Below are 20,877 nucleotides of genomic sequence, written 5' to 3'. Positions count from 1 at the left end.
GCAACCATCATTCCTGTGTTCTAATGCTACATTGTGTTAGCTAATGGTGTTGAAAGGCTCATTGATGATTAGAAAACCCTTGTGCAGTTATGTTAGCACATGGATAAAAGTGGGAGTTTTCATGGAAAACATGAAATTGTCTGGATGACCCCAAGCTTTTGAATGGTCGTGTACCTTGGGAAAAGATGCAGCACGATGCATTATGGGAAGAAGGTGAGCTGGTGAAGGCAGTGAGATGCTTTGGATGATGTTCAGCTGTGAAACGTTGGGTCCGGCATTTATACAGATGTTGCTTTGACAGCTACTAAAACACTGCTGCAGACCATGAGCACCCTGTGATGGCAGCTGTATTCCCTGATGGTGTCTCTCAGCAGGATAATGTTCCCCGCTACAGTGCAAACATTGTTAAGGAATATTTTGAGGAACAAGAGTTCAGGGTGTTGACTCCAAATTCCCCAGATCTCTAGCTGACTACAAGTCCGACCCATGGAGGCCCCACTTTGCAACTTCCAGGACTTAATATGATGAGAATCCATGTTTAATGTGTCTTGCAGTTTTATAAAGTTGAAGGTAACTAAATACTTTTAGAAGACATTTACTTTTTACTTCTTATCCCTTAAGACCCTCCTCAACTAGATGGACTACAAGCTAATAGGACTCTAGTGTACGCAGCTCATTTGCATAAAGTAGAATTCACGTCTACTTTATGCAAATTCGGTGTGGCGAATGGAGGTCCGACGCAACATGAAATTTTCGTCAAACGTCTAAACTAGCCGTTGTTGAACTAAACGGAGGACAGATTCAACAACTGCACAGCTTATTTCTAGCCTCAGATGCTTTCATAAATTCTTCTCACTGAACTGTTTTCGTAATGAAAGTGAAAGTATGTGACCAAGCTGCCATGTTGATCCAACACATCTACCAGACTGAAGCTGAAAGCGCTGTCATGTGACCACAGTGACCCACTAGTGTCCTGCCCACCAAGCAGGTGATTTTCACACACTGCATGTTTACATGTGGGAAAAACGGATCCTGTGGACACGGACCATAAGTCAGCTGGGATAGATTCCCCCACGTCCCTAATGAGGATTAAGCGGTGTATATTTGATGGATGGATGGATGGATGGAGACACAATACGGGACTTATAAGGGATCTGCTGCTAACATCTGGATGCTCGCTAACATAGGACACCTATAGAGATCAGTGCTGTTGAAAGGAACCTACACAATATGAAACGTGTATATTTCAACAACAGAACTGGAAAAAGCCATCGTTTTTTGTAAGCACTTTATTGTAAAGTTCCAGGAACAGTGTTAACACTTCTTTAAAAAATATTTTTTTAGATGCTGCGAAGGTCTAACCACCACAAATCCAACAGCAACAACTATTAACAGCGTGTTTTTACACAACAGTTACACAACGTTTATATAAAATATTAGTTTCACATCACAAAGACACATGAATTGATCTAATAATCACTAACGCCACCACCAGTGGGGATCACTGGCTGATTGTTGTCCACCAAAGCATTATGTTTAGTTGTTAGTTCAAACAGCTTATACAGCTCAACTCCTCATTTTCATCTGATTTCTAGAGAACAAAGTACGACTATAACAACGACTGAACACATCCCACAGCTAAAAACACTCATTTAACAAAACCTGGAGTCAAAAATAACCTGATTGGTTCATTTTACTCCATTAAAACACCTCTTTGCCTGTTCTTTCCACAAAAACAGCTGGTGTGAGTTTCTAAAGACTGCGAGGGACATTTATAATGAATTAGAGCTTTCTTCCAAAATCGGCAAGTTTGATTTATTCGTTTTGTATAATTTAGATTGCCAAGTTTTAATTATCATTCCGCTATAACACTGCAAATTAGAAGCCTAATTTGTAAGAAAGTTCAGAATTTATGAAAAACCAAAGTGGTTTTATGACCCAATCCAAGATAAGGTGATTTTAATCTAACTTTGACTGGGAAATGTGATGCTAACGCAGCTCAAAATTAAAGGTATAAAAGAACTTTTACAAATGAGCTGCCTGGTGCTTCCCGTGAGATTAAAAAATTGATCGATTGTTTTCAAATAGTGAATTCGCTGCATCTTTATTTAGCATGACTGATCAACCTTCAAAAAACTTGACGAAGAAGGAGCAGACCGAGTGCCACCCCTCGCTGCAGTAGCTCTGCACCGGCTCCATGTCGTTCATGACTCCTTCATCATCCTCCAACCCAGTCCTGTCCTCCATCTTCTCATCCTCCTCGTCCTCCACCTTCTTCTTCTTCTTCTCCACCTTCCCTCCATCTGAGCTCTTCCCGCCAGCTACTCCTTTCTTCTTCCCGCCTTCCTTCCCGGCCTTCCTTTCGTCCTCGCCGCTGCGTTGGGCGAGCTTCATGTGAGCCTCGGCAGGCGCCTTCTTGCAGGTTTTGGCCTTCAGGACTTTTTCTCCTTCACAGGCATTTTGTCTTTTCTTCAGCTTCCCCACCAGCTGCTTCCAGTACTGGCTGGACTTCACCCCGTAGGCCTGGCAAAGGTCCGGTTTACCGGCATACCGGCACCAGTACCTGGAGGGAAAGAGCAGTTGAAATCAAGAAAGAAAAGAAGGAGAACAAAATGAAAAACAACACAGAAAGAAGCATGTAAATTTTATAAATGGGCTACTTGTCTCATTTTGGAAAAAAAAGATGCCATAGCAATAAAGAATTTGTCATATTTTGATTAGAGTCCTGGTGTGTTTTATAAATTACCTTCACCTGCAGCTTGACAGCCACAAAATGAATCACCTTTTAGCATATCAAAAAAAAGCTTTCTTACTTTTCTTACTTTCAGACAGGCACAAAATTAGCACCAAAGAAGCAACGTTTTCTATGCAAATGCTACATAGTGTGACATATCGGCGTTGCACCTAGTTACACTTGTTGTTTCTTCCAAAAATCATTCTGAGAAAGTTCTGCAACGATCTACTAATGTTTTCTGCTGGAAAACATTATTGGAAAGTGCTACAATGCTTTCCATCAACAACTTTCCTGGGACATTACAGGCAGAATGAACAATTTTTTTGAATGTTGCTTATGGAACGTTCTTCCTTTATATCATTGTGTTTTCCAGAAGAACTTTCTAATCTGTTTTCCCCAAACAACATCCTCAGAACGTCGTAGGAAGAATGTTCCACCTTTATTAATACAGTCATGAACAAAAGTTAACATACGTTTGTAAAGATCATGTCTATCATGGTTGTCTTGAGTCTCCAATCACTCCTACAATTCTTAATTTTCTATGATGGAATCATTTAAACACATGTATCTTTGTCACAAAAAAAAACAACAACAAAAAAAACAAAGACAAACAATTATAAATTGTGGTTCTTTCATTGATCTATTGTACATCTTCTGGAAATGTGACAAAATCTGCTGGATCAGAAACGTGTACAGCAACTTGAATTATCAGTTTTGGTGATATAGAAAATTGTATTGATCAAAGTTTGGGTCCATTCAATCCACTCATTAGACTCAGCCACAAACACTACAGTGGAAAAGTCTGAGGAGCTTAGCAAAGATCTAAAAAAGCAAATCATTGACTTGAAGCAGTCAAGAAAGTCCCTTGGAGCCATTTCAAAGTAGCTTCAGACCTCAAAGTCACCAGTCGTTTGCAAATATAAAGTTCATGGTACCGTTGTTCAGCAACTGAGCTATTTAGCCAAACAATGAGTTCTTTGTTTGGTGTTGTAGGAGTTACTGGTCTCACCTACTGTCCTCCAAACTTAGTGTCAAGCATAGTGGAACTGAAGCTTTACACAAAGTAAATGGAATAATGAAGACAAAGAATTGCCTCTGCATTCTTGAGCAATATACCAAAAAACATCAGACAGAAGGTTGAATCTTGGACACAGTTGGGTGTTCCAACAGCACAATGAGCCCAAACACACATCTTAAACTAAACCTATGAAAGAGTGAAAATACATGACTGAGGTTTTGTGACAAAGACATGTGTTCCAATCATTTTATCAGAGAAAACTAAGAATTATAGGAGTCATTGGTAACTCAAGACTGCCATAATGTACATGGTCTTCATTGGTTTTTGTAAAGTCTTGTTCAGGGCTGTATATCAGATTTTCTACAAACCATCTGAGGACTCGATAACAAGTGGAAAATTTACTTAAAAGATTCTTTAAGCATTTCATTAAAAAACTTATTAGAACTTGTGGGTCATGTTAGCCAGTGTTTTTCTGCTTGCTGGGTTTTTACATGTCTGAGTTCATCAGATAAAGACTAGAATAAAAATTAAACCGTAAAATCTCACATTTTGTGATTTTAGCGTGTTGTTAGCGACAAACTGAGGCCAACAGTCCAACATCAGGCAGTTATCCAGAAAATAACTCACTGATGTGTCAAACAATCTCTGTCTTCTGACCAAATAAACCTATGAATGATTTCACTGAATGGAAAACAACCAGTGAACATTTTGCTCAGGTTTACAGCTGCCATAAATCTGAGGGCATTGAAGGTGAATCCCACTGATTCCCTCTGCAGCTCCACGCTCACCTCTGCAGCTCTCCTTGAGTTTCAGTGCTGCAGTTCACCACCAGGCTGACCAGACCTTCTCCAGACGTCTGCCAGGTGCAGCGGTGGCCGTCCTTGGTGCTCAGTTCTCCAGATCCAGGTACTGAACGGTTCCTGGCTCTCTTGGCCGGTGGTAGTGATGGTGGAGGCTGGCGAGGTTTTTCAGGTTTGTCTGGTTTCTCCTGTCCGGCCTGACGTTTGGCCTCAGCAAGGATTGGGACGCAGAGGAGGAGGAGGACGAGGAAGCTGCACGGCAGGACGCTCATGGTGGCTGAGGAGGAACATCAGAAGACAAAGTTAGAGACTAGCTGCATGAAAAAGTAGAACTTCTAGGAGCTAAAGCCCCACATAATATACTCAGAAGTTGAAGAAGACCAAGCCACAAGTGACCAACGTGAGAGAACAGAGATGTTTGGCAACACTGTTTTTTTTGTCATTTCCTTTTGGAGACTTTTATTTGCCAAACATGTCTAAATGCAGGGGTTGGACAGTGGTTGGGTGGTTAGTACTGTAACCTTGCAGCGAGAAGATCCAGGGATCTTTCTGCATGGAGTTTGCATGTACTCCCTGTACATGTGTTGGTTGTAGCCAGGTTCTGTGGCTTCCTCCCACAATCAAAAAACATGCTGTGGTTAATTAGTAACCCTGAATTGTCCCTAGGTGCGAATATGAGTGATTGTTTGTCTCTGCACTACCATTCAAAAGTTTGGGGTCACTTAGAAAGGTCCTTATTTTTGAAAGAAAAGCATTTTTTTCAATGAAGATAACATTAAATGAATGATAAATCCAGTCTAGACATTGTTAATGTGGTAAATGACTATTGTAGCTGGAAATGGCTGATTTTTAATGGAATATCTCCATAGAGGTACAGAGGAACATTTCCAGCAACCATCACTCCTGTGTTCTAATGCTACATTGTGTTAGCTAATGGTGTTGAAAGGCTCATTGATGATTAGAAAACCCTTGTGCAGTTATGTTAGCACATGAATAAAAGTGGGAGTTTTCATGGAAAACATGGAATTGTCTGGATGAGCCCAAACTTTTGAATGGTAGTGTACATGTAGCCCTGTGATAGATTGTGACCTGTCCAGGTGTCCCCTGTCTTCACTCTAAGTCAGCTGGGATAGACTCCAATCCCCTGTGGCCCTAATGAGGAAGCGTGTATAGATAATGAATGTATGTCTAAATGTAGCTTTAGATGTTATTTAGTTTAACTATAATGTTTGTGGTTGAAAGCTCTGTTTTTATAGACTTTTATGGCATCAGCAAAGCAATCAAAGCTGAATTTTTTGTAACAAAGTATGTCATTTAAACACCTTTCACACATGACAGTGCATTACATGACAACATAACACCAACGGTGGATCATCTGTTCATCTTTGCCCTGCAGCTACAAGAACTTACAGTAGCTGTAGAAATCCCAATGAAACATTGATGCATATGACTTCACTTGGTGACAGATGGTTAACTGTTATTGTCCAACTTTTGTTTTCCTTTTTGTCTTTATAAGCTTGTTTCATTTACCACAACAGCCAATGTGTAATCTGTAAATAAAAACTGCATCAACAAAGACCTGAGAATAATGTGAAATACAGGAAAAATCTCATTTTTTGACTACATTGCCTTTGTGACACTTTGTTGCAAAACTTTATCTGCATTTTAAAATGACTTATGAATTGAATAAACTTGAAACATGTCATCCACCTATTGCAGTTAAAGGTACAACTGACCAAAAAAAGTATTTGCTTCCATAGATATTGGCAGATTAAAGCAAGACTTAAACATACCAGATGGTTTTTAAGCCTTTGAGTTAAACAGTACTGGTAACACCACGACTTACTGCAATGACAACAACATGCTGATGCTTAAGCTCAGTTTAGCATCTGCAAAGTTCCACTGAGATTGAAGTTTTGGAAAATTAGGACTTTCATCAGTACCTATGCTACCGTTCAAAAGTTTGGGGTCACCCAGGCAATTTCATGTCTTCCATGAAAACTCCCACTTTTATTCATGTGCTAACATAACTGCACAAGGTTTTTCTAATCATCAATGAGCCTTTCAACACCATTAGCTAACACAATGTAGCATTAGAACACAGGAGTGATGGTTGCTGGAAATGTTCCTCTGTACCTCTATGGGGATATTCCATTAAAAATCAGCTGTTTCCAGCTACAATAGTCATTTACCACATTAACAATGTCTATACTGGATTTATCATTCATTTAATGTTATCTTCATTGACGAAAAATGGTTTTCTTTCAGAAATAAGGACATTTCAAAGTAACCCCAAACTTTTGAACGGTAGTGTACATTGTGAGGAAAAGAAAGATGTTAGCACTCACACTGATGAGGGCCTGTAAGTCTGAACCAAACCCAATTTATCCAACAGATTTCAAGACATTTTGACTCAAAACCACAAACATCGCCGTTACATTGGCACCAGGGGGAAGCACAAGACAAGACAACAAACAAGGAAGCTGTCAGCCTTCATCATAAGTGGACCAAGACTGTCTATACAACTGTCTGACGCATTGATGTGAACTTTTGTGTCGTCTGAAGCACAGTGTTGGGCAGAATCGCCATCCCAACAGACATGATTTTCAGCTTCAGTATATTCAAACTCTCACAAAACACTGGATCCTACATTATGATGACATTATTGTGGTGATTTTTTGAGAGTATATAGAGCCACAGCAGGAGTAAACAGAACGTTTCCCTCTTCTTCTTCTACTCCAGTAATGCAGCTCGCGGTATTCCAACCACATACCCGACAGCAGGACGGACTTTGTTTGTCCTCCAAAAGAGATCTTGAACGGGAGCCACAATTAAACTTTAATGATCCCTGCAAGGCAACTGGGTCAGCGCGGCATCAATCGTTACGAGAAATTAGCATCATAATAAGATAAGATAAGATAAAGTTCTTTATTTCTCCCCACTCCAGGGGAAATTTACATTGTTACAGCAGCTTTATTTACAATATATACAAGGGTGAAAAAAATTTTTTTAACAGAAAAAATATAAATAAAAGTAAAGTTTAAAAGTGCAAAGATGATGTGTCAACACTTGAAAACGAGCAGTTTCAAGGCTAAAACGTTCAGTTTAGAATCATTATTTATGTCAACTGAATTGGTTCCGCTCAGCTAAACATCAAAACTGCTGGGACAGGAGGGTTTCTGATGCCTTCCTCATCAGTGTCTCGGAGGAACAGAGGGCCAAACAGCAACACGACACATGGGAGTTAAATGGTGAAAAAATGGACAATCGACAGAGTGGGGATGTGAGTGTCTGTCAGCCGCTCATTGAAAACCAGCCAAGCGTCAGAAACACTCCCCCAAGAAGAGTCCAGACCGGACATGTTGGTATCAACAAGCACCGAGGGAGGAGGATTCTGCTGTCATTCAGATGAGCTTCCACTTTATTTTTCTGTTTTGAAAAAAAAGATTCTTGGATCATTAAAATGACACAATCTGTAGAAAAATGTTGTTTTTTGTGTCAAATTAAGTCAATAAATGAATGAAATTGATTCTAAATTGACAGATTTTTTGCTTGTCTCTTAGTTTTGCTGCTTCTCAGGTTCAATTCTTGCATTTATGTGAACAGGATCTGAATTACTGGGGTAAATACACCCATATCCTCTGTGCCTTCAGGTCCCACCTCACAGGTAATGATGTGCTCCAGCAATTATAAGGCAAAATTAAAGTCATTAATAATGTTTATGTGCTCTGATGAAAATGAAATTGCAGGTACATGGAGCTCCGGAGCATCGCGGTGCCTTTGTTTGTGCAGCCTTCAGTAGGATTATTATTTTAATCAACTGTATTTTTTTGGTTGTTGTCAGAAGTTTCCTGCTCGTTATTCTGCAGAGCTGACAATGACATTTTTAGTCTTCTGGTGACCCTGCTGTGGATATTAGGTTTTGATCTCCAGCTGTGCTCAGAGCATGATAAAAAGCTTGGAGAGCTTTTGTGAATTTTAGAAAAACTGCAAGCAGCACTTTTTTCAGTAACACTGTGTTTGCGCTGCAGCTGATGGTTGAGGTTTCATGATTGTTGGATTAATCCGATGGTTTTAATCCACTTATAAAATGGCCACATGCCAACAAACCACCATCTGTACACTGAAAATAGCAGTCCTACACTGACTTATTTAACCAATAACTAAGACAAAATGCAGTTTAACAGCAAACAGCTCATGAAACACCTAAAACAGCCTCCTGTGCAATCCAAAAGTTTTAGCCAATGAGAAGAATTTCCACTTTGTTTTAATGCAACTCTGCTGCAAACTATACATGCAGCTTATACTCCACAGAGGGAAACTACAAACACAGCATGGAGTATTTCATTAAATTCCATGTTTTCTTCTTAAGACAAGGGAGTAAGTACTTCTTGTTCCAACATGCAGCATCTCTAGCACAGAATGGACAAACCAAAGTAATGGAAATGATAATTGGCAGACAGAGACTGGGGTCAGAGACCAGAAATCACAAGTCGATAACAATCTGTGAGAGTTTATGAGGTTGTCGATGCTGCTGGGCGAATGCTGTTCCACTGACAGTGAAGGACTTGGAGAAGGTGTTGAATGTTTTAGGAGGACAGGATTTAGGACACTAACATCTCTTTGAAACATTTTCTTAGATGAGAAATGGTGGCCTCACTGCAGCATCCAGCAGCCGGTTCTCACCTCTCTTGTCATCTGTAGCATCATGTTGTTAAAACAGATCAGCATTTTAATGAGACCTTTAACAGTGTCAGGACAAAGGAGAGTCTATGTTCTGGTCACGTTATCTGATCAATGTCCTGTAAAGTCACACATTTACATCAACAATATAACCCATGCTGTAAACAATTTGTGCATTTGTTTGTACGCCGATGACACCACTGTCTATACGCCTAGTTCCTCCCTCCACACTGCCCTGTCTGCGCTACAGATTAGCTTCAATAACATTCAGCATGCCTTTTCCAATCATCTTCTGCCACTAAACATAAGCAAAACTAAATGTATGATCTTCAACAGAAACCCTCCACAAATCAAATATCCAATCATATCAGCATATTCGGCAAGTTTCTTCCCACACTATCCTTTATAATGTAAGTGGTAACGAGTGAAACTGGAGTTCCATGAGTGGGAGATTAAATGATGCTCTGGTGCTTTAAAAAATCCACTTTTTGCTCCTGCTCCATCCAAAATCCTTTGCTCATGCTAACTGCAAGCTAGCGTTCAGCTCCGTTTACAAGCCCTGGGTCAAGTTTGATGTAACTTCTCTCATAGGAACAGTTTGCATTGCTGTAACTTCCTTTTAAAGAAAGTTAACTTCAAGTTTCCAATTTTTCCAACGTACTTTACTCCAAACATAAAGTGAAAACATAATTATGTCTTCAGTTGTTCTTTTCCTCGAGCAGGATTACAGAAAAGTTGCAGCAGAAAAATTTTAGGAAACAAAAGGATTTTTCCTGACATGCTGCTGGCTTATTTCTCATATTTTTCATTAGTGTTCAGACTGTGACACTTGGATCGATGTAAAACTGGTCTGGTGTCAGTTTTTACCAGAACTCAGACGTGTTTTCAGAATTGCTCAAAATGTCACAAAAAATTCACAAAAATCATCCAAAATTTCTCAGAATGTGTCCAAAATGACAAAAAAATGGTTTAAAAAACTGCTCAAACTACTTAAAACTGGTCCAAAATTATTTAGAAACAGTTCACAATGATACAAACGTCCAAAATTACACAAAAATTATGCAAAACTATTCAAATTTTTTGATCAGTCTCTTTATACTGTGACACCTGGATGGATGTAAAATGGATTTTTGCTTCAATTTTTATCATTTTTATGTCTAGTTTTTGTCTTTTTGCATCTTGTTTATCTAATTTTGTGTCCCCCTTTTTGTTGCTTCATGTTGTTTCATGTCTTTTGCAGGCAGTTTTGTCTCCTTTCTGTAGCTTGGAGTCTCATTTGTGTCATGTTGTCCCATTTAAAACAGGTTTAGTGTTTAGATCGTAAGACCTGAATGAATGTGAAACTGATGTAGTGCCAGTTTTTAGCAGAATTCAAATGTGTTTTTCCTCCTAAAATGTCTGATTATTGTACACTACAAGAAATTAATGGATACCTGCAAGCCAATCAGAGCTGAGAATCCTCAGTGGTCATGGTGTAAAGACAGTAATCCATCCTGGCCTGTGCAGTTCCAACACAGCAGGACTCCGTCAGCGTCTGAATTCAGCTTTATCCTTTTATAACGAGTCATTGTGCAGTGATCAAAGTGGGATCAATAACAGGGAGGCAGCTTTGTGTCAAGCTGACCTGATGTTCACATCTAAGATCTGCAAGGTTCAAGGATGCACAACCAAAAAGCACAGCCGACAAAACACTGTGGTTTTTTTTGCAAGATGACAGCAAGTACAGCAGTGATTTCTGCAGATTTATCAGCTGACTTAAAACAAACTCTTATGGCAGTAAAAGTCACATTTAAAACTGCACCACTCAACCAGAGTTCTTGCAAAATGACAAAACAAAGACACATAGCAGCAAAACAAAAATAATTCTCCCTCCAAACCCCCACCTCCTCCACATGCACCTTCATCAATAAATCATAGCAACAACACACAATGCTTCCCCCTCATGCGCTGATATTTGTTTTTGGAGTAAAGTGGAAAAGCAGAGAGTTGAGGTTTGCTGTGTGGCCAACAGAGGCCTGGTGTTTCTTACCGTGACGCTGCTCGGCTCTGGGTCGTTGTGAGAATGTGGGGGCCACAAACACTTGGATAAAAGACGGGAGAAGACGAGGATAAAGGAGGAGGAGGGGGGGAGGAGGAAGAAACGGGGGGGCTCTGGGGAATCAGGAGCACTATTCGATGAAGCGCCCACCCAAAAAAAGCCAAGGACACCTCCCACATTCACCCTGCTGAGGGTGACAACAGGACAATGGACACACTTGCCAAGGTTTCACACTGACGACACTTTGGATGCACCAGTATCATTCAGCTCGCAAACAAAAAGCCTCTTTGTCTTTTTACTGGAACCTTTAGGATACTGTACAGTATATATACTAATACTATATAATGCTAATTTTCTAACAATGACAGTTTGTCAAAGTCTCTCAGCTCCTCATAATGTCCATTTCTTCTGCTTCCAACACATCAGCTTCAAGAACCGAGTGTTCACCTGCTTCCTGACACATCCGTCCTCCTGACAGGCGCCATTCAAACAAGACAATCACTCTCTTCACCTGTCAGTGGGTTTATTGTTGTGGCTGATTGGTGTATATGCCCTAGTGGTGAGACACGATTAAGAAAATTAATCTAATTAAAGCTGCAAGCAGCGTTGGACGGGTCCTCGCATCCGAGTGGCCCCGCTTGCCCGCGCATATCCACCAGGAGGTGCTGTAACTGAGAGAGTAAAGTTTCAGGCAGATTGGACCATGTAGAGGCTACTTCCACAGCACTTCCTGTTTCATGGCGAGAAATCCAAAATGGCCGCCAAGTTGCACAAAGATGTGATGAGGGCCGGACTCTGATCATACATGTAAAATTTCAGGCAGATTGGAGTGTGTACAGGCTGGTTACACAGCACTTCCTGTTTAATGGCGAGAAATTCAAAATGGCCGCCATGTGGCGCTATGACTGTGAGTCTATATCGACCTATGGACCTGATTAGGGCTGGACTCTGATCACACACATAAAGTTTGAAGCATGTACAGGCTACTTAGATAGCACTTCCTGTTTCATGGCGAGACATTCAAAATGGCCGCATTCCGCTGGTCACTATGGCCACGCCCTCAGACTTTTGCGGAGCGTTTTGATAACTTTTGATCAACCATGACTGGTGTCCATCCTGACCAAATTTGAGCTCTCTCATGGTTACACTGTTTGAGTTTATAACTTTTGAAAATGTCCAAAAATGACAAAATTGTCCAAAATATGAATCATATTTCAAAATGGCCGCATTCCGTGGCTCGCCATTTCCGCGTCCTCAGACTTTTGCGGAGCGTTTTGATAACTTTTGATCACCCGTGACTGGAGTACATCCTGGCCAAATTTCAGCTCTCTCGGGGTTACGCTGTTTGAGTTTATATATATATATATATATTTTATTTATTGTTTAGAAACAACAAGACTGTTGGCACAAAAGAAAAACGAACGGGTGTGTCTTTGGCTTCGGCGCAGCTCGTTTTGGATCAACTCCATGAGTATTAGTGTGGTTTTTTTTTTCTTCTTCTGGTGTTTCAGGTATACCGCAGAGTAGTAATAAAACTGGGCCTGGATTGGAGCCATCAGCTGGTGCCATGCTGGTGAGAGAAACGCTTTCATCAATGTTGGGGCTCTTCACACTGATTTGGAGCCCATCAGTCAGGGTGACTACAGCTGTCAGCCAGTAGACTTATGGTGCACAACATGGGGGCAGATAATAATGACTGATTGCATTAGGAGGAGTGTGTGTGAGTGTGTGTGTTCTTGTGCACTGCCATAAAATCTTCCCCTTAGCGTGCCAGCCATGGGAAACCAAATGAGTGGCTGTTATTCAAGAAGAACATCGCCCTGCCTTTACGGTTTTTCAGATGTCAGTATGAAGTGTGTATATGATGCCTTTCTATAATTAGAAACAGCAGAGGGTGCTGTGTGCAGAGGTGTGTTGCTCTGCAGTTCTCAGTTGTCTTTGACTGAAAATTAAGTAAATATAGAAAATGATTGACTGTGTGAGGCCAAGAAGGTTTCAATAAATTTCCTCCATCCCCTGGGCACAACAGATTTTATGAACATGTTAAATATTAGGTTTTTATATGTGTGTGAGTTGTCATCATAGTTTTAGCATAGTTTTTTTCTATGTGCTTGTTTAGTTTTGTCACCTGTGTCAAAGGTGCTAAACAAATAAGTTGAATGGATAAAGTGAATAATTGACTAAGTTGTGATTGTTACAATAGAAGTTTTTTCATTGTAATGTAAGGCTTTATAACATTGTTAAGGTTGGTGTAAAAATTTAGAAAGAAGAAGATTAAAGAAAGAAAGTACCTAAAAAAGAAGCAATAAAATGAAAGGGAAAAAGTTAAGACAATCAAACTTTTATAAATTATGGGAAAAAAAGATGTAAGAAATTCAAGAAGTTTATTTAATAAATAAACAGGAAATTTGTAAATAAGTGTTGTAGTCTTTTTCAGTAAAATGATGGATAGGTGTAGTGAGAGACAGTCAGACAATGGGGTAGAAATAAGAATGAGAGCAACTCATATAGCACGGGGTTGCGAACGGGAATCAAACCCGGGCCTCAGCGTTGGGGAGCTAGTACATGCGTGAGTGACTTAACCCGTTGAGCTATATGGACACACATGTTACGTGCTTTTAAACGTGTATTCATCCAATAGAAAGTCTAGGGGTAGGGTTACAGAGGCAGGTCCTGACAGTAGCAATGTACAAAAACATGGATATTAAATTTTACATATTTTCATAATTTAATATTAAGTCACACTAGCCAAAAAATTCATAGAATAAAGTTGGGGTTTTTCCTTCAGCGCTGTGGTTGCAGTGAACATTTACAAAGGAATAGCTTGTTTGAAGAGTTTCAGTCAGGCTTCAGAGTGCATCATAGCACAGAAACAGCTCTGGTGAAAGTTACTAATGACCTTCTCATAGCGTCAGATAATGGACTGGTCTCTATACTTATTTTATTGGACCTTAGTGCAGCATTCGATACAATCGACCACAAACTTTTATTACAGCGACTAGAACATTCTATTGGCATTAAAGGGACAGCACTGGACTGGTTTAAATCCTACTTATCAGACAGGTTCCAGTTTGTGCATGTCAACAATGACTCTTATGAGCATACTAGGGTTAATCATGGAGTTCCTCAGGGTTCTGTCTTAGGACCAATACTGTTCACATTATACATGCTTCCCTTAGGCAACATTATTAGGAAGCACTGTATTAATTTCCATTGTTATGCTGACGACACTCAATTGTATTTATCTATGAAGCCAAATGAAACTAATCAGCTAGCTAGACTGCAAGATTGTCTTAAGGACATAAAGACCTGGATGACCTATAATTTCTTACTACTAAATTCAGACAAGACTGAAGTCATTGTATTTGGCCCCAAACATCTTAGAGAATTGCTTTCAAAGCATATAGTTACTCTGGATGGCATTACATTGGCCTCCAGTACTACTGTGAGGAACCTCGGTGTTATCTTTGACCAGGACATGTCCTTTAACTCGCACATAAAACAAATCTGTAGGACTTCCTTTTTCCACCTGAGAAATATTGTGAAAATCAGGAACATCCTGTCTCAGAGTGATGCAGAAAAACTAGTCCATGCATTTGTTACTTCTAGGCTTGACTACTGTAATTCCTTATTATCAGGTTGTCCCAATAGCTCTCTGAAACATCTACAGCTGATCCAAAACGCTGCAGCCAGAGTACTGACGGGAGTTAGCAAGAGAGATCATATTTCTCCTATATTGGTTTCTCTTCATTGGCTCCCTGTTAAATCTAGAATAGAATTCAAAATCCTTCTTCTGACATATAAAGCTCTTAACAACCAATTTCCATCATATCTTAAAGACCTGATAGTACCATATTATCCTAGCAGAACTCTTCGCTCTCAGACTGCAGGCTTACTTGTTGTTCCTAGAATCTCTAAAAGTAGAATGGGAGGCAGAGCCTTCAGTTATCAGGCACCTCTCCTGTGGAACCAGCTTCCAGTTTGGGTTCGGGAGGCGGACACCCTCTCTATTTTTAAGACCAGGCTTAAAACCTTCCTTTTCGACAAAGCTTATAGTTAGGGCTGACTGGGGGACCCTGACGGGGTGAGCTGGTGTTTTCATTTGCACAACTGACTTCCCCTCTTGACGTCCCTTTAGTTTGCCCCTAGTTATGCTGCTATAGGCCTAGGCTGCTGGGGAACCTCTCTTGATGCACTGAGCCCTTCTCTAACTACCTATGTATTTACTATATATACCATTATTGCATTACATTCACTCTGTTTCTTTCTGTGTCCTTTCTCCGAGTGTCCCTGGTCCCAGAGCTGGATGCTGGATGCTTCAGATGTGTGGCTGTTTTATGGTCCTTGTGTCCCACCCCCCCACCTCTCTATCTCTACCCCTCTATCTGTATCCCTCTATCTCTACCTCTACCCCTCTATCTCTACCTCTCTACCTCTTCTGTCCCTCTCAACCCGCCCGGCCAGCAGGCAGATGGGTCCCCCCACATTAGAGCCGGGTTCTGCTCGAGGTTTTTTTCCCTGTTAAAAGGGTGTTTTCCTTGCCACTGTCGCCTTTTGGCTTGCTCTGGGGGTCAGGCATATGGGTTCTGTAAAGCGTCTCGAGACAATTTGACTGTAATTGGCGCTATATAAATAAAATTGAATTGAAAATTGAATTGAACTGAGAGCTCTCAGCAGTTTTCTACCCATTTAAGAACAGGACAAACCGAACAAGCTGTTGTATCGATTTGTCCACGATTTCCTCTCATGTGTCCATTTTAAGGAGTTTGCAGTCAACCAAGGCCGACTCAGAATCACTCCCACCGGGAAGATCTGTGAAGGAAGGTCCACCCGGCTGGTCCAGAAGCTCCGGTCCAGCAGAGCAGCGTCAGGATGGAGACGTAACCGGGTGAGTTAACTAGAGAGGCGACACATTCACATAGAAAATCCAACAATTCCTTCTGTTTTTACAGTTTGTGACTCTGGTAAATGGTGTCATTTTTCAAAGCTGGTGGGTTTTGGGCTTCACAGATTGAACCTAAATGCTTTTCTTAAACAAACTGCTGAGCTGCTGCACAGTGAAATGTTTGAGTGGAGCTCAGGATGAAAGCATCAGAGCTGTTTTACATGTTTTTATGTTCAGCTAATATCATTTCCTCTGGACAATGTTTGTGGTGTTAGAAGTGGACGTTTGTAGGGAGTTTTCAGTTGCGATACTTTAATGCATAAATATTTGCAGTGGTGGTTTCACTGCAAGCATCTACTGATGTCACCAGTGAAGTAAATAAAAACAGCATTTGTTGAACTTTACGCCTCTCAGTGTCTGCAGTTAGTTTAGCTGAATCAATGCAAAGATATTTCTATTTTTCTACATGACAGGAATGTCAGTGAAATCCAAATGCTAAGAATAAACAAGTGATCTGCCTGGTCACAGATCCCACTTTAATCCAAAATAAAGACTTTGCAAGGAAATGAACTTGAAATATGAGCCACCAGTAAAAGTTGTGATCAGACAGAAGGGCCTGTATTTTATCTTTGGAGAAGTTTAACATGTAAGTTTGTGCAGCTGATCAGTGGTGAGGCCTGTGGATGACTGGAGATGTGTGTGGACACTTAGACGAAGCAGCAAATGTGTTGAAAATGAGTTGTCTTCTCAGAGTCTTGAAGATGTTTTGTCAGAGCTAAGAAAGAAGTAAGAGATCCTGCAGGTGATTGTTGAGTGGTGTTGAGGAATTTGAATGTAGAGGAATAGCAAAGAGATTTTGAAGATATTTAAGCCATAAGTTGTATTTTATTTGTTTGCTGTTCTCTCCCATTTGTAGTGAAGAGAAGTGATTTGACATGAAGAATGTGATTTGTGTGGCTTTGAAATTGTGTTAAAATGTAAAAATGAGTGATGAGGAGAAGAGTGTGACTTTTTAGTATTGTGTTTTTTAGCGTGTTCTTTAAAAGTTGTAGGTAGATTATGTTCTTTTTTTGATTTTGTGGATTGTTTTTTTTTTTCTTTCAGTGTTGATGTCACCGCCTTGACGAATAGAAGAAAAGCCTGTATTTGGGTATGTAGGACCGGTAGTCCAGAGGTAGTGATGGTGGTTTGGAACCTGGAGAGTGCAGGTTCAATCCCCCACTCTGCTCAAGCTTTTTTTTCACATTTGGGCAAAATTTGCCAAAAATCTTCTTGAAAGGCTCTTTACGCTCTTTACGCTCTTTACGCTCTTTACGCAAAGCAGTATACGAAATGATAAAGACATTTTTCTGGTATTTTGAAGTGCCATTTGAAAACAAAGATTTGAAGAATGATCTGAACTGAATCGACTGAACGGATCAGCTTACACTGTGGAAAAGGACACGACTTGCGGGGCGCAAAGGGGCTATATTCTGTATATTTTTTTACAAAAATTTTATGTATAGAACATTTGTTTCACAGCAGAAGTTCTGTTTGTGTCCCAGGAATACGGTCTAAACATCATTAAAGCAGCAAAAACATGAAACAAAATATTTTCTGATGAACACGTTTCCTATTTTACGCTCTTTACGCTCTTTACGCTCTTTACGCTCTTTATGCGCTTTACGCTCTTTACGCAAAGCAGTATACGAAATGATAAAGACATTTTTCTGGTATTTTGAAGTGCCATTTGAAAACAAAGATTTGAAGAATGATCTGAACTGAATCGACTGAACGGATCAGCTTACACTGTGGAAAAGGACACGACTTGCGGGGCGCAAAGGGGCTATATTCTGTATATTTTTTTACAAAAATTTTATGTATAGAACATTTGTTTCACAGCAGAAGTTCTGTTTGTGTCCCAGGAATACGGTCTAAACATCATTAAAGCAGCAAAAACATGAAACAAAATATTTTCTGATAAACACGTTTCCTATTTTACGCTCTTTACGCTCTTTACGCTCTTTATGCTCTTTACGCGCTTTACGCTCTTTACGCAAAGCAGTATACGAAATGATAAAGACATTTTTCTGGTATTTTGAAGTGCCATTTGAAAACAAAGATTTGAAGAATGATCTGAACTGAATCGACTGAACGGATCAGCTTACACTGTGGAAAAGGACACGACTTGCGGGGCGCAAAGGGGCTATATTCTGTATATTTTTTTACAAAAATTTTATGTATAGAACATTTGTTTCACAGCAGAAGTTCTGTTTGTGTCCCAGGAATACGGTCTAAACATCATTAAAGCAGCAAAAACATGAAACAAAATATTTTCTGATAAACACGTTTCCTATTTTACGCTCTTTACGCTCTTTACGCTCTTTACGCTCTTTACGCTCTTTACGCGCTTTACGCTCTTTACGCAAAGCAGTATACGAAATGATAAAGACATTTTTCTGGTATTTTGAAGTGCCATTTGAAAACAAAGATTTGAAGAATGATCTGAACTGAATCGACTGAACGGATCAGCTTACACTGTGGAAAAGGACACGACTTGCGGGGCGCAAAGGGGCTATATTCTGTATATTTTTTTACAAAAATTTTATGTATAGAACATTTGTTTCACAGCAGAAGTTCTGTTTGTGTCCCAGGAATACGGTCTAAACATCATTAAAGCAGCAAAAACATGAAACAAAATATTTTCTGATAAACACGTTTCCTATTTTACGCTCTTTACGCTCTTTACGCTCTTTACGCTCTTTACGCTCTTTACGCGCTTTACGCTCTTTACGCAAAGCAGTATACGAAATGATAAAGACATTTTTCTGGTATTTTGAAGTGCCATTTGAAAACAAAGATTTGAAGAATGATCTGAACTGAATCGACTGAACGGATCAGCTTACACTGTGGAAAAGGACACGACTTGCGGGGCGCAAAGGGGCTATATTCTGTATATTTTTTTACAAAAATTTTATGTATAGAACATTTGTTTCACAGCAGAAGTTCTGTTTGTGTCCCAGGAATACGGTCTAAACATCATTAAAGCAGCAAAAACATGAAACAAAATATTTTCTGATAAACACGTTTCCTATTTTACGCTCTTTACGCTCTTTACGCTCTTTACGCTCTTTACGCAAAGCAGTATACGAAATGATAAAGACATTTTTCTGGTATTTTGAAGTGCCATTTGAAAACAAAGATTTGAAGAATGATCTGAACTGAATCGACTGAACGGATCAGCTTACACTGTGGAAAAGGACACGACTTGCGGGGCGCAAAGGGGCTATATTCTGTATATTTTTTTACAAAAATTTTATGTATAGAACATTTGTTTCACAGCAGAAGTTCTGTTTGTGTCCCAGGAATACGGTCTAAACATCATTAAAGCAGCAAAAACATGAAACAAAATATTTTCTGATAAACACGTTTCCTATTTTACGCTCTTTACGCTCTTTACGCTCTTTACGCTCTTTACGCTCTTTACGCATGATAAAGACATTTTTCTGGTATTTTGAAGTGCCATTTGAAAACAAAGATTTGAAGAATGATCTGAACTGAATCGACTGAACGGATCAGCTTACACTGTGGAAAAGGACACGACTTGCGGGGCGCAAAGGGGCTATATTCTGTATATTTTTTTACAAAAATTTTATGTATAGAACATTTGTTTCACAGCAGAAGTTCTGTTTGTGTCCCAGGAATACGGTCTAAACATCATTAAAGCAGCAAAAACATGAAACAAAATATTTTCTGATAAACACGTTTCCTATTTTACGCTCTTTACGCTCTTTACGCTCTTTACGCTCTTTACGCAAAGCAGTATACGAAATGATAAAGACATTTTTCTGGTATTTTGAAGTGCCATTTGAAAACAAAGATTTGAAGAATGATCTGAACTGAATCGACTGAACGGATCAGCTTACACTGTGGAAAAGGACACGACTTGCGGGGCGCAAAGGGGCTATATTCTGTATATTTTTTTACAAATCTTTACGCTCTTTACGCTCTTTACGCTCTTTACGCTCTTTACGCTCTTTACGCTCTTTACGCTCTTTACGCTCTTTACGCTCTTTACGCTCTTTACGCTCTTTACCTTTTTCAGGCAACTTCTTGGTTTTGCTGGAACCACCCTTCAACTCCAATCCACTGACACTCCACACCACAGACCACAACCTTTCCACTCCACTATCATCCTCCACAAGGTTCCCAGCGGGGATTCGAACCGTGACCCTCCACATGACAGACACACAACCTATGTGTGAGCTATCTTTCACACAAGGTCCTTCATGGACTTTGTTGTAATGATTGTTGAAAGAGGTTGTCATACAGCCAAAGTATGTATATATTGTAAATAAAGCTGCTGTAACAATGTAAATTTCCCCTGGAGTGGGGAGAAATAAAGAACTTTATCTTATCTTTATCTTATCTTATAAAGTGTCAAAAGAGCCCTGGGCTGGATTCGAACCAAAAACCTCCTGGATGAGAGGCAGATAACTTACCACTGCGCTATCCTTCCTACTGGGTGTAACTGTTAGTTTTCGTAAATGATGGTACACAAAACTATTAAGGAGGTGAAGATAATAAAGGTACTAAGGTGGATTTCAACCGGGGACCTTCAACATGCCAGGCAAAAAACTTACCTCTACACCACCTGTCCTACAAGATGTTGCTCTAACTTTGCTTAAATGATGCTAGCAATTAGTACTGGAGCATCCAAAGGACACATAAAAAGTGTGA

General features: G+C 39.9%; 1 protein-coding gene across 2 annotated transcripts; it reads right to left on the bottom strand.

The window, feature by feature from the left end:
- Window positions 1–1,271: 1,271 nt before the first annotated feature.
- On the bottom strand, window positions 1,272–11,371 carry fgfbp3 (fibroblast growth factor binding protein 3). 2 transcript variants are annotated; one of them, XM_023294724.3, is made up of 3 exons: window positions 11,265–11,371; window positions 4,541–4,829; window positions 1,272–2,563 (listed from the first exon to the last, which is right to left on the bottom strand). In XM_023294724.3, the coding sequence occupies exons 2-3, from the start codon at window positions 4,822–4,824 to the stop codon at window positions 2,122–2,124; spliced, it is 726 nt and encodes a 241-aa protein (XP_023150492.2). In that variant the 5' UTR covers window positions 4,825–4,829; window positions 11,265–11,371; the 3' UTR covers window positions 1,272–2,121. The 2 variants fall into 2 exon arrangements, with proteins under 2 accessions (XP_023150492.2, XP_054874244.1); XM_055018269.1 differs by lacking the exon at window positions 11,265–11,371 and adding an exon at window positions 10,669–10,781.
- Window positions 11,372–20,877: the final 9,506 nt, after the last annotated feature.

The sequence above is a fragment of the Amphiprion ocellaris genome, chromosome 16, assembly GCF_022539595.1.
Source record: "Amphiprion ocellaris isolate individual 3 ecotype Okinawa chromosome 16, ASM2253959v1, whole genome shotgun sequence".
NCBI lineage: Eukaryota > Metazoa > Chordata > Actinopteri > Pomacentridae > Amphiprion > Amphiprion ocellaris.
Note: the sequence above shows the minus strand (reverse complement) of the source record. Positions and strands in the feature narration are given on the sequence as shown.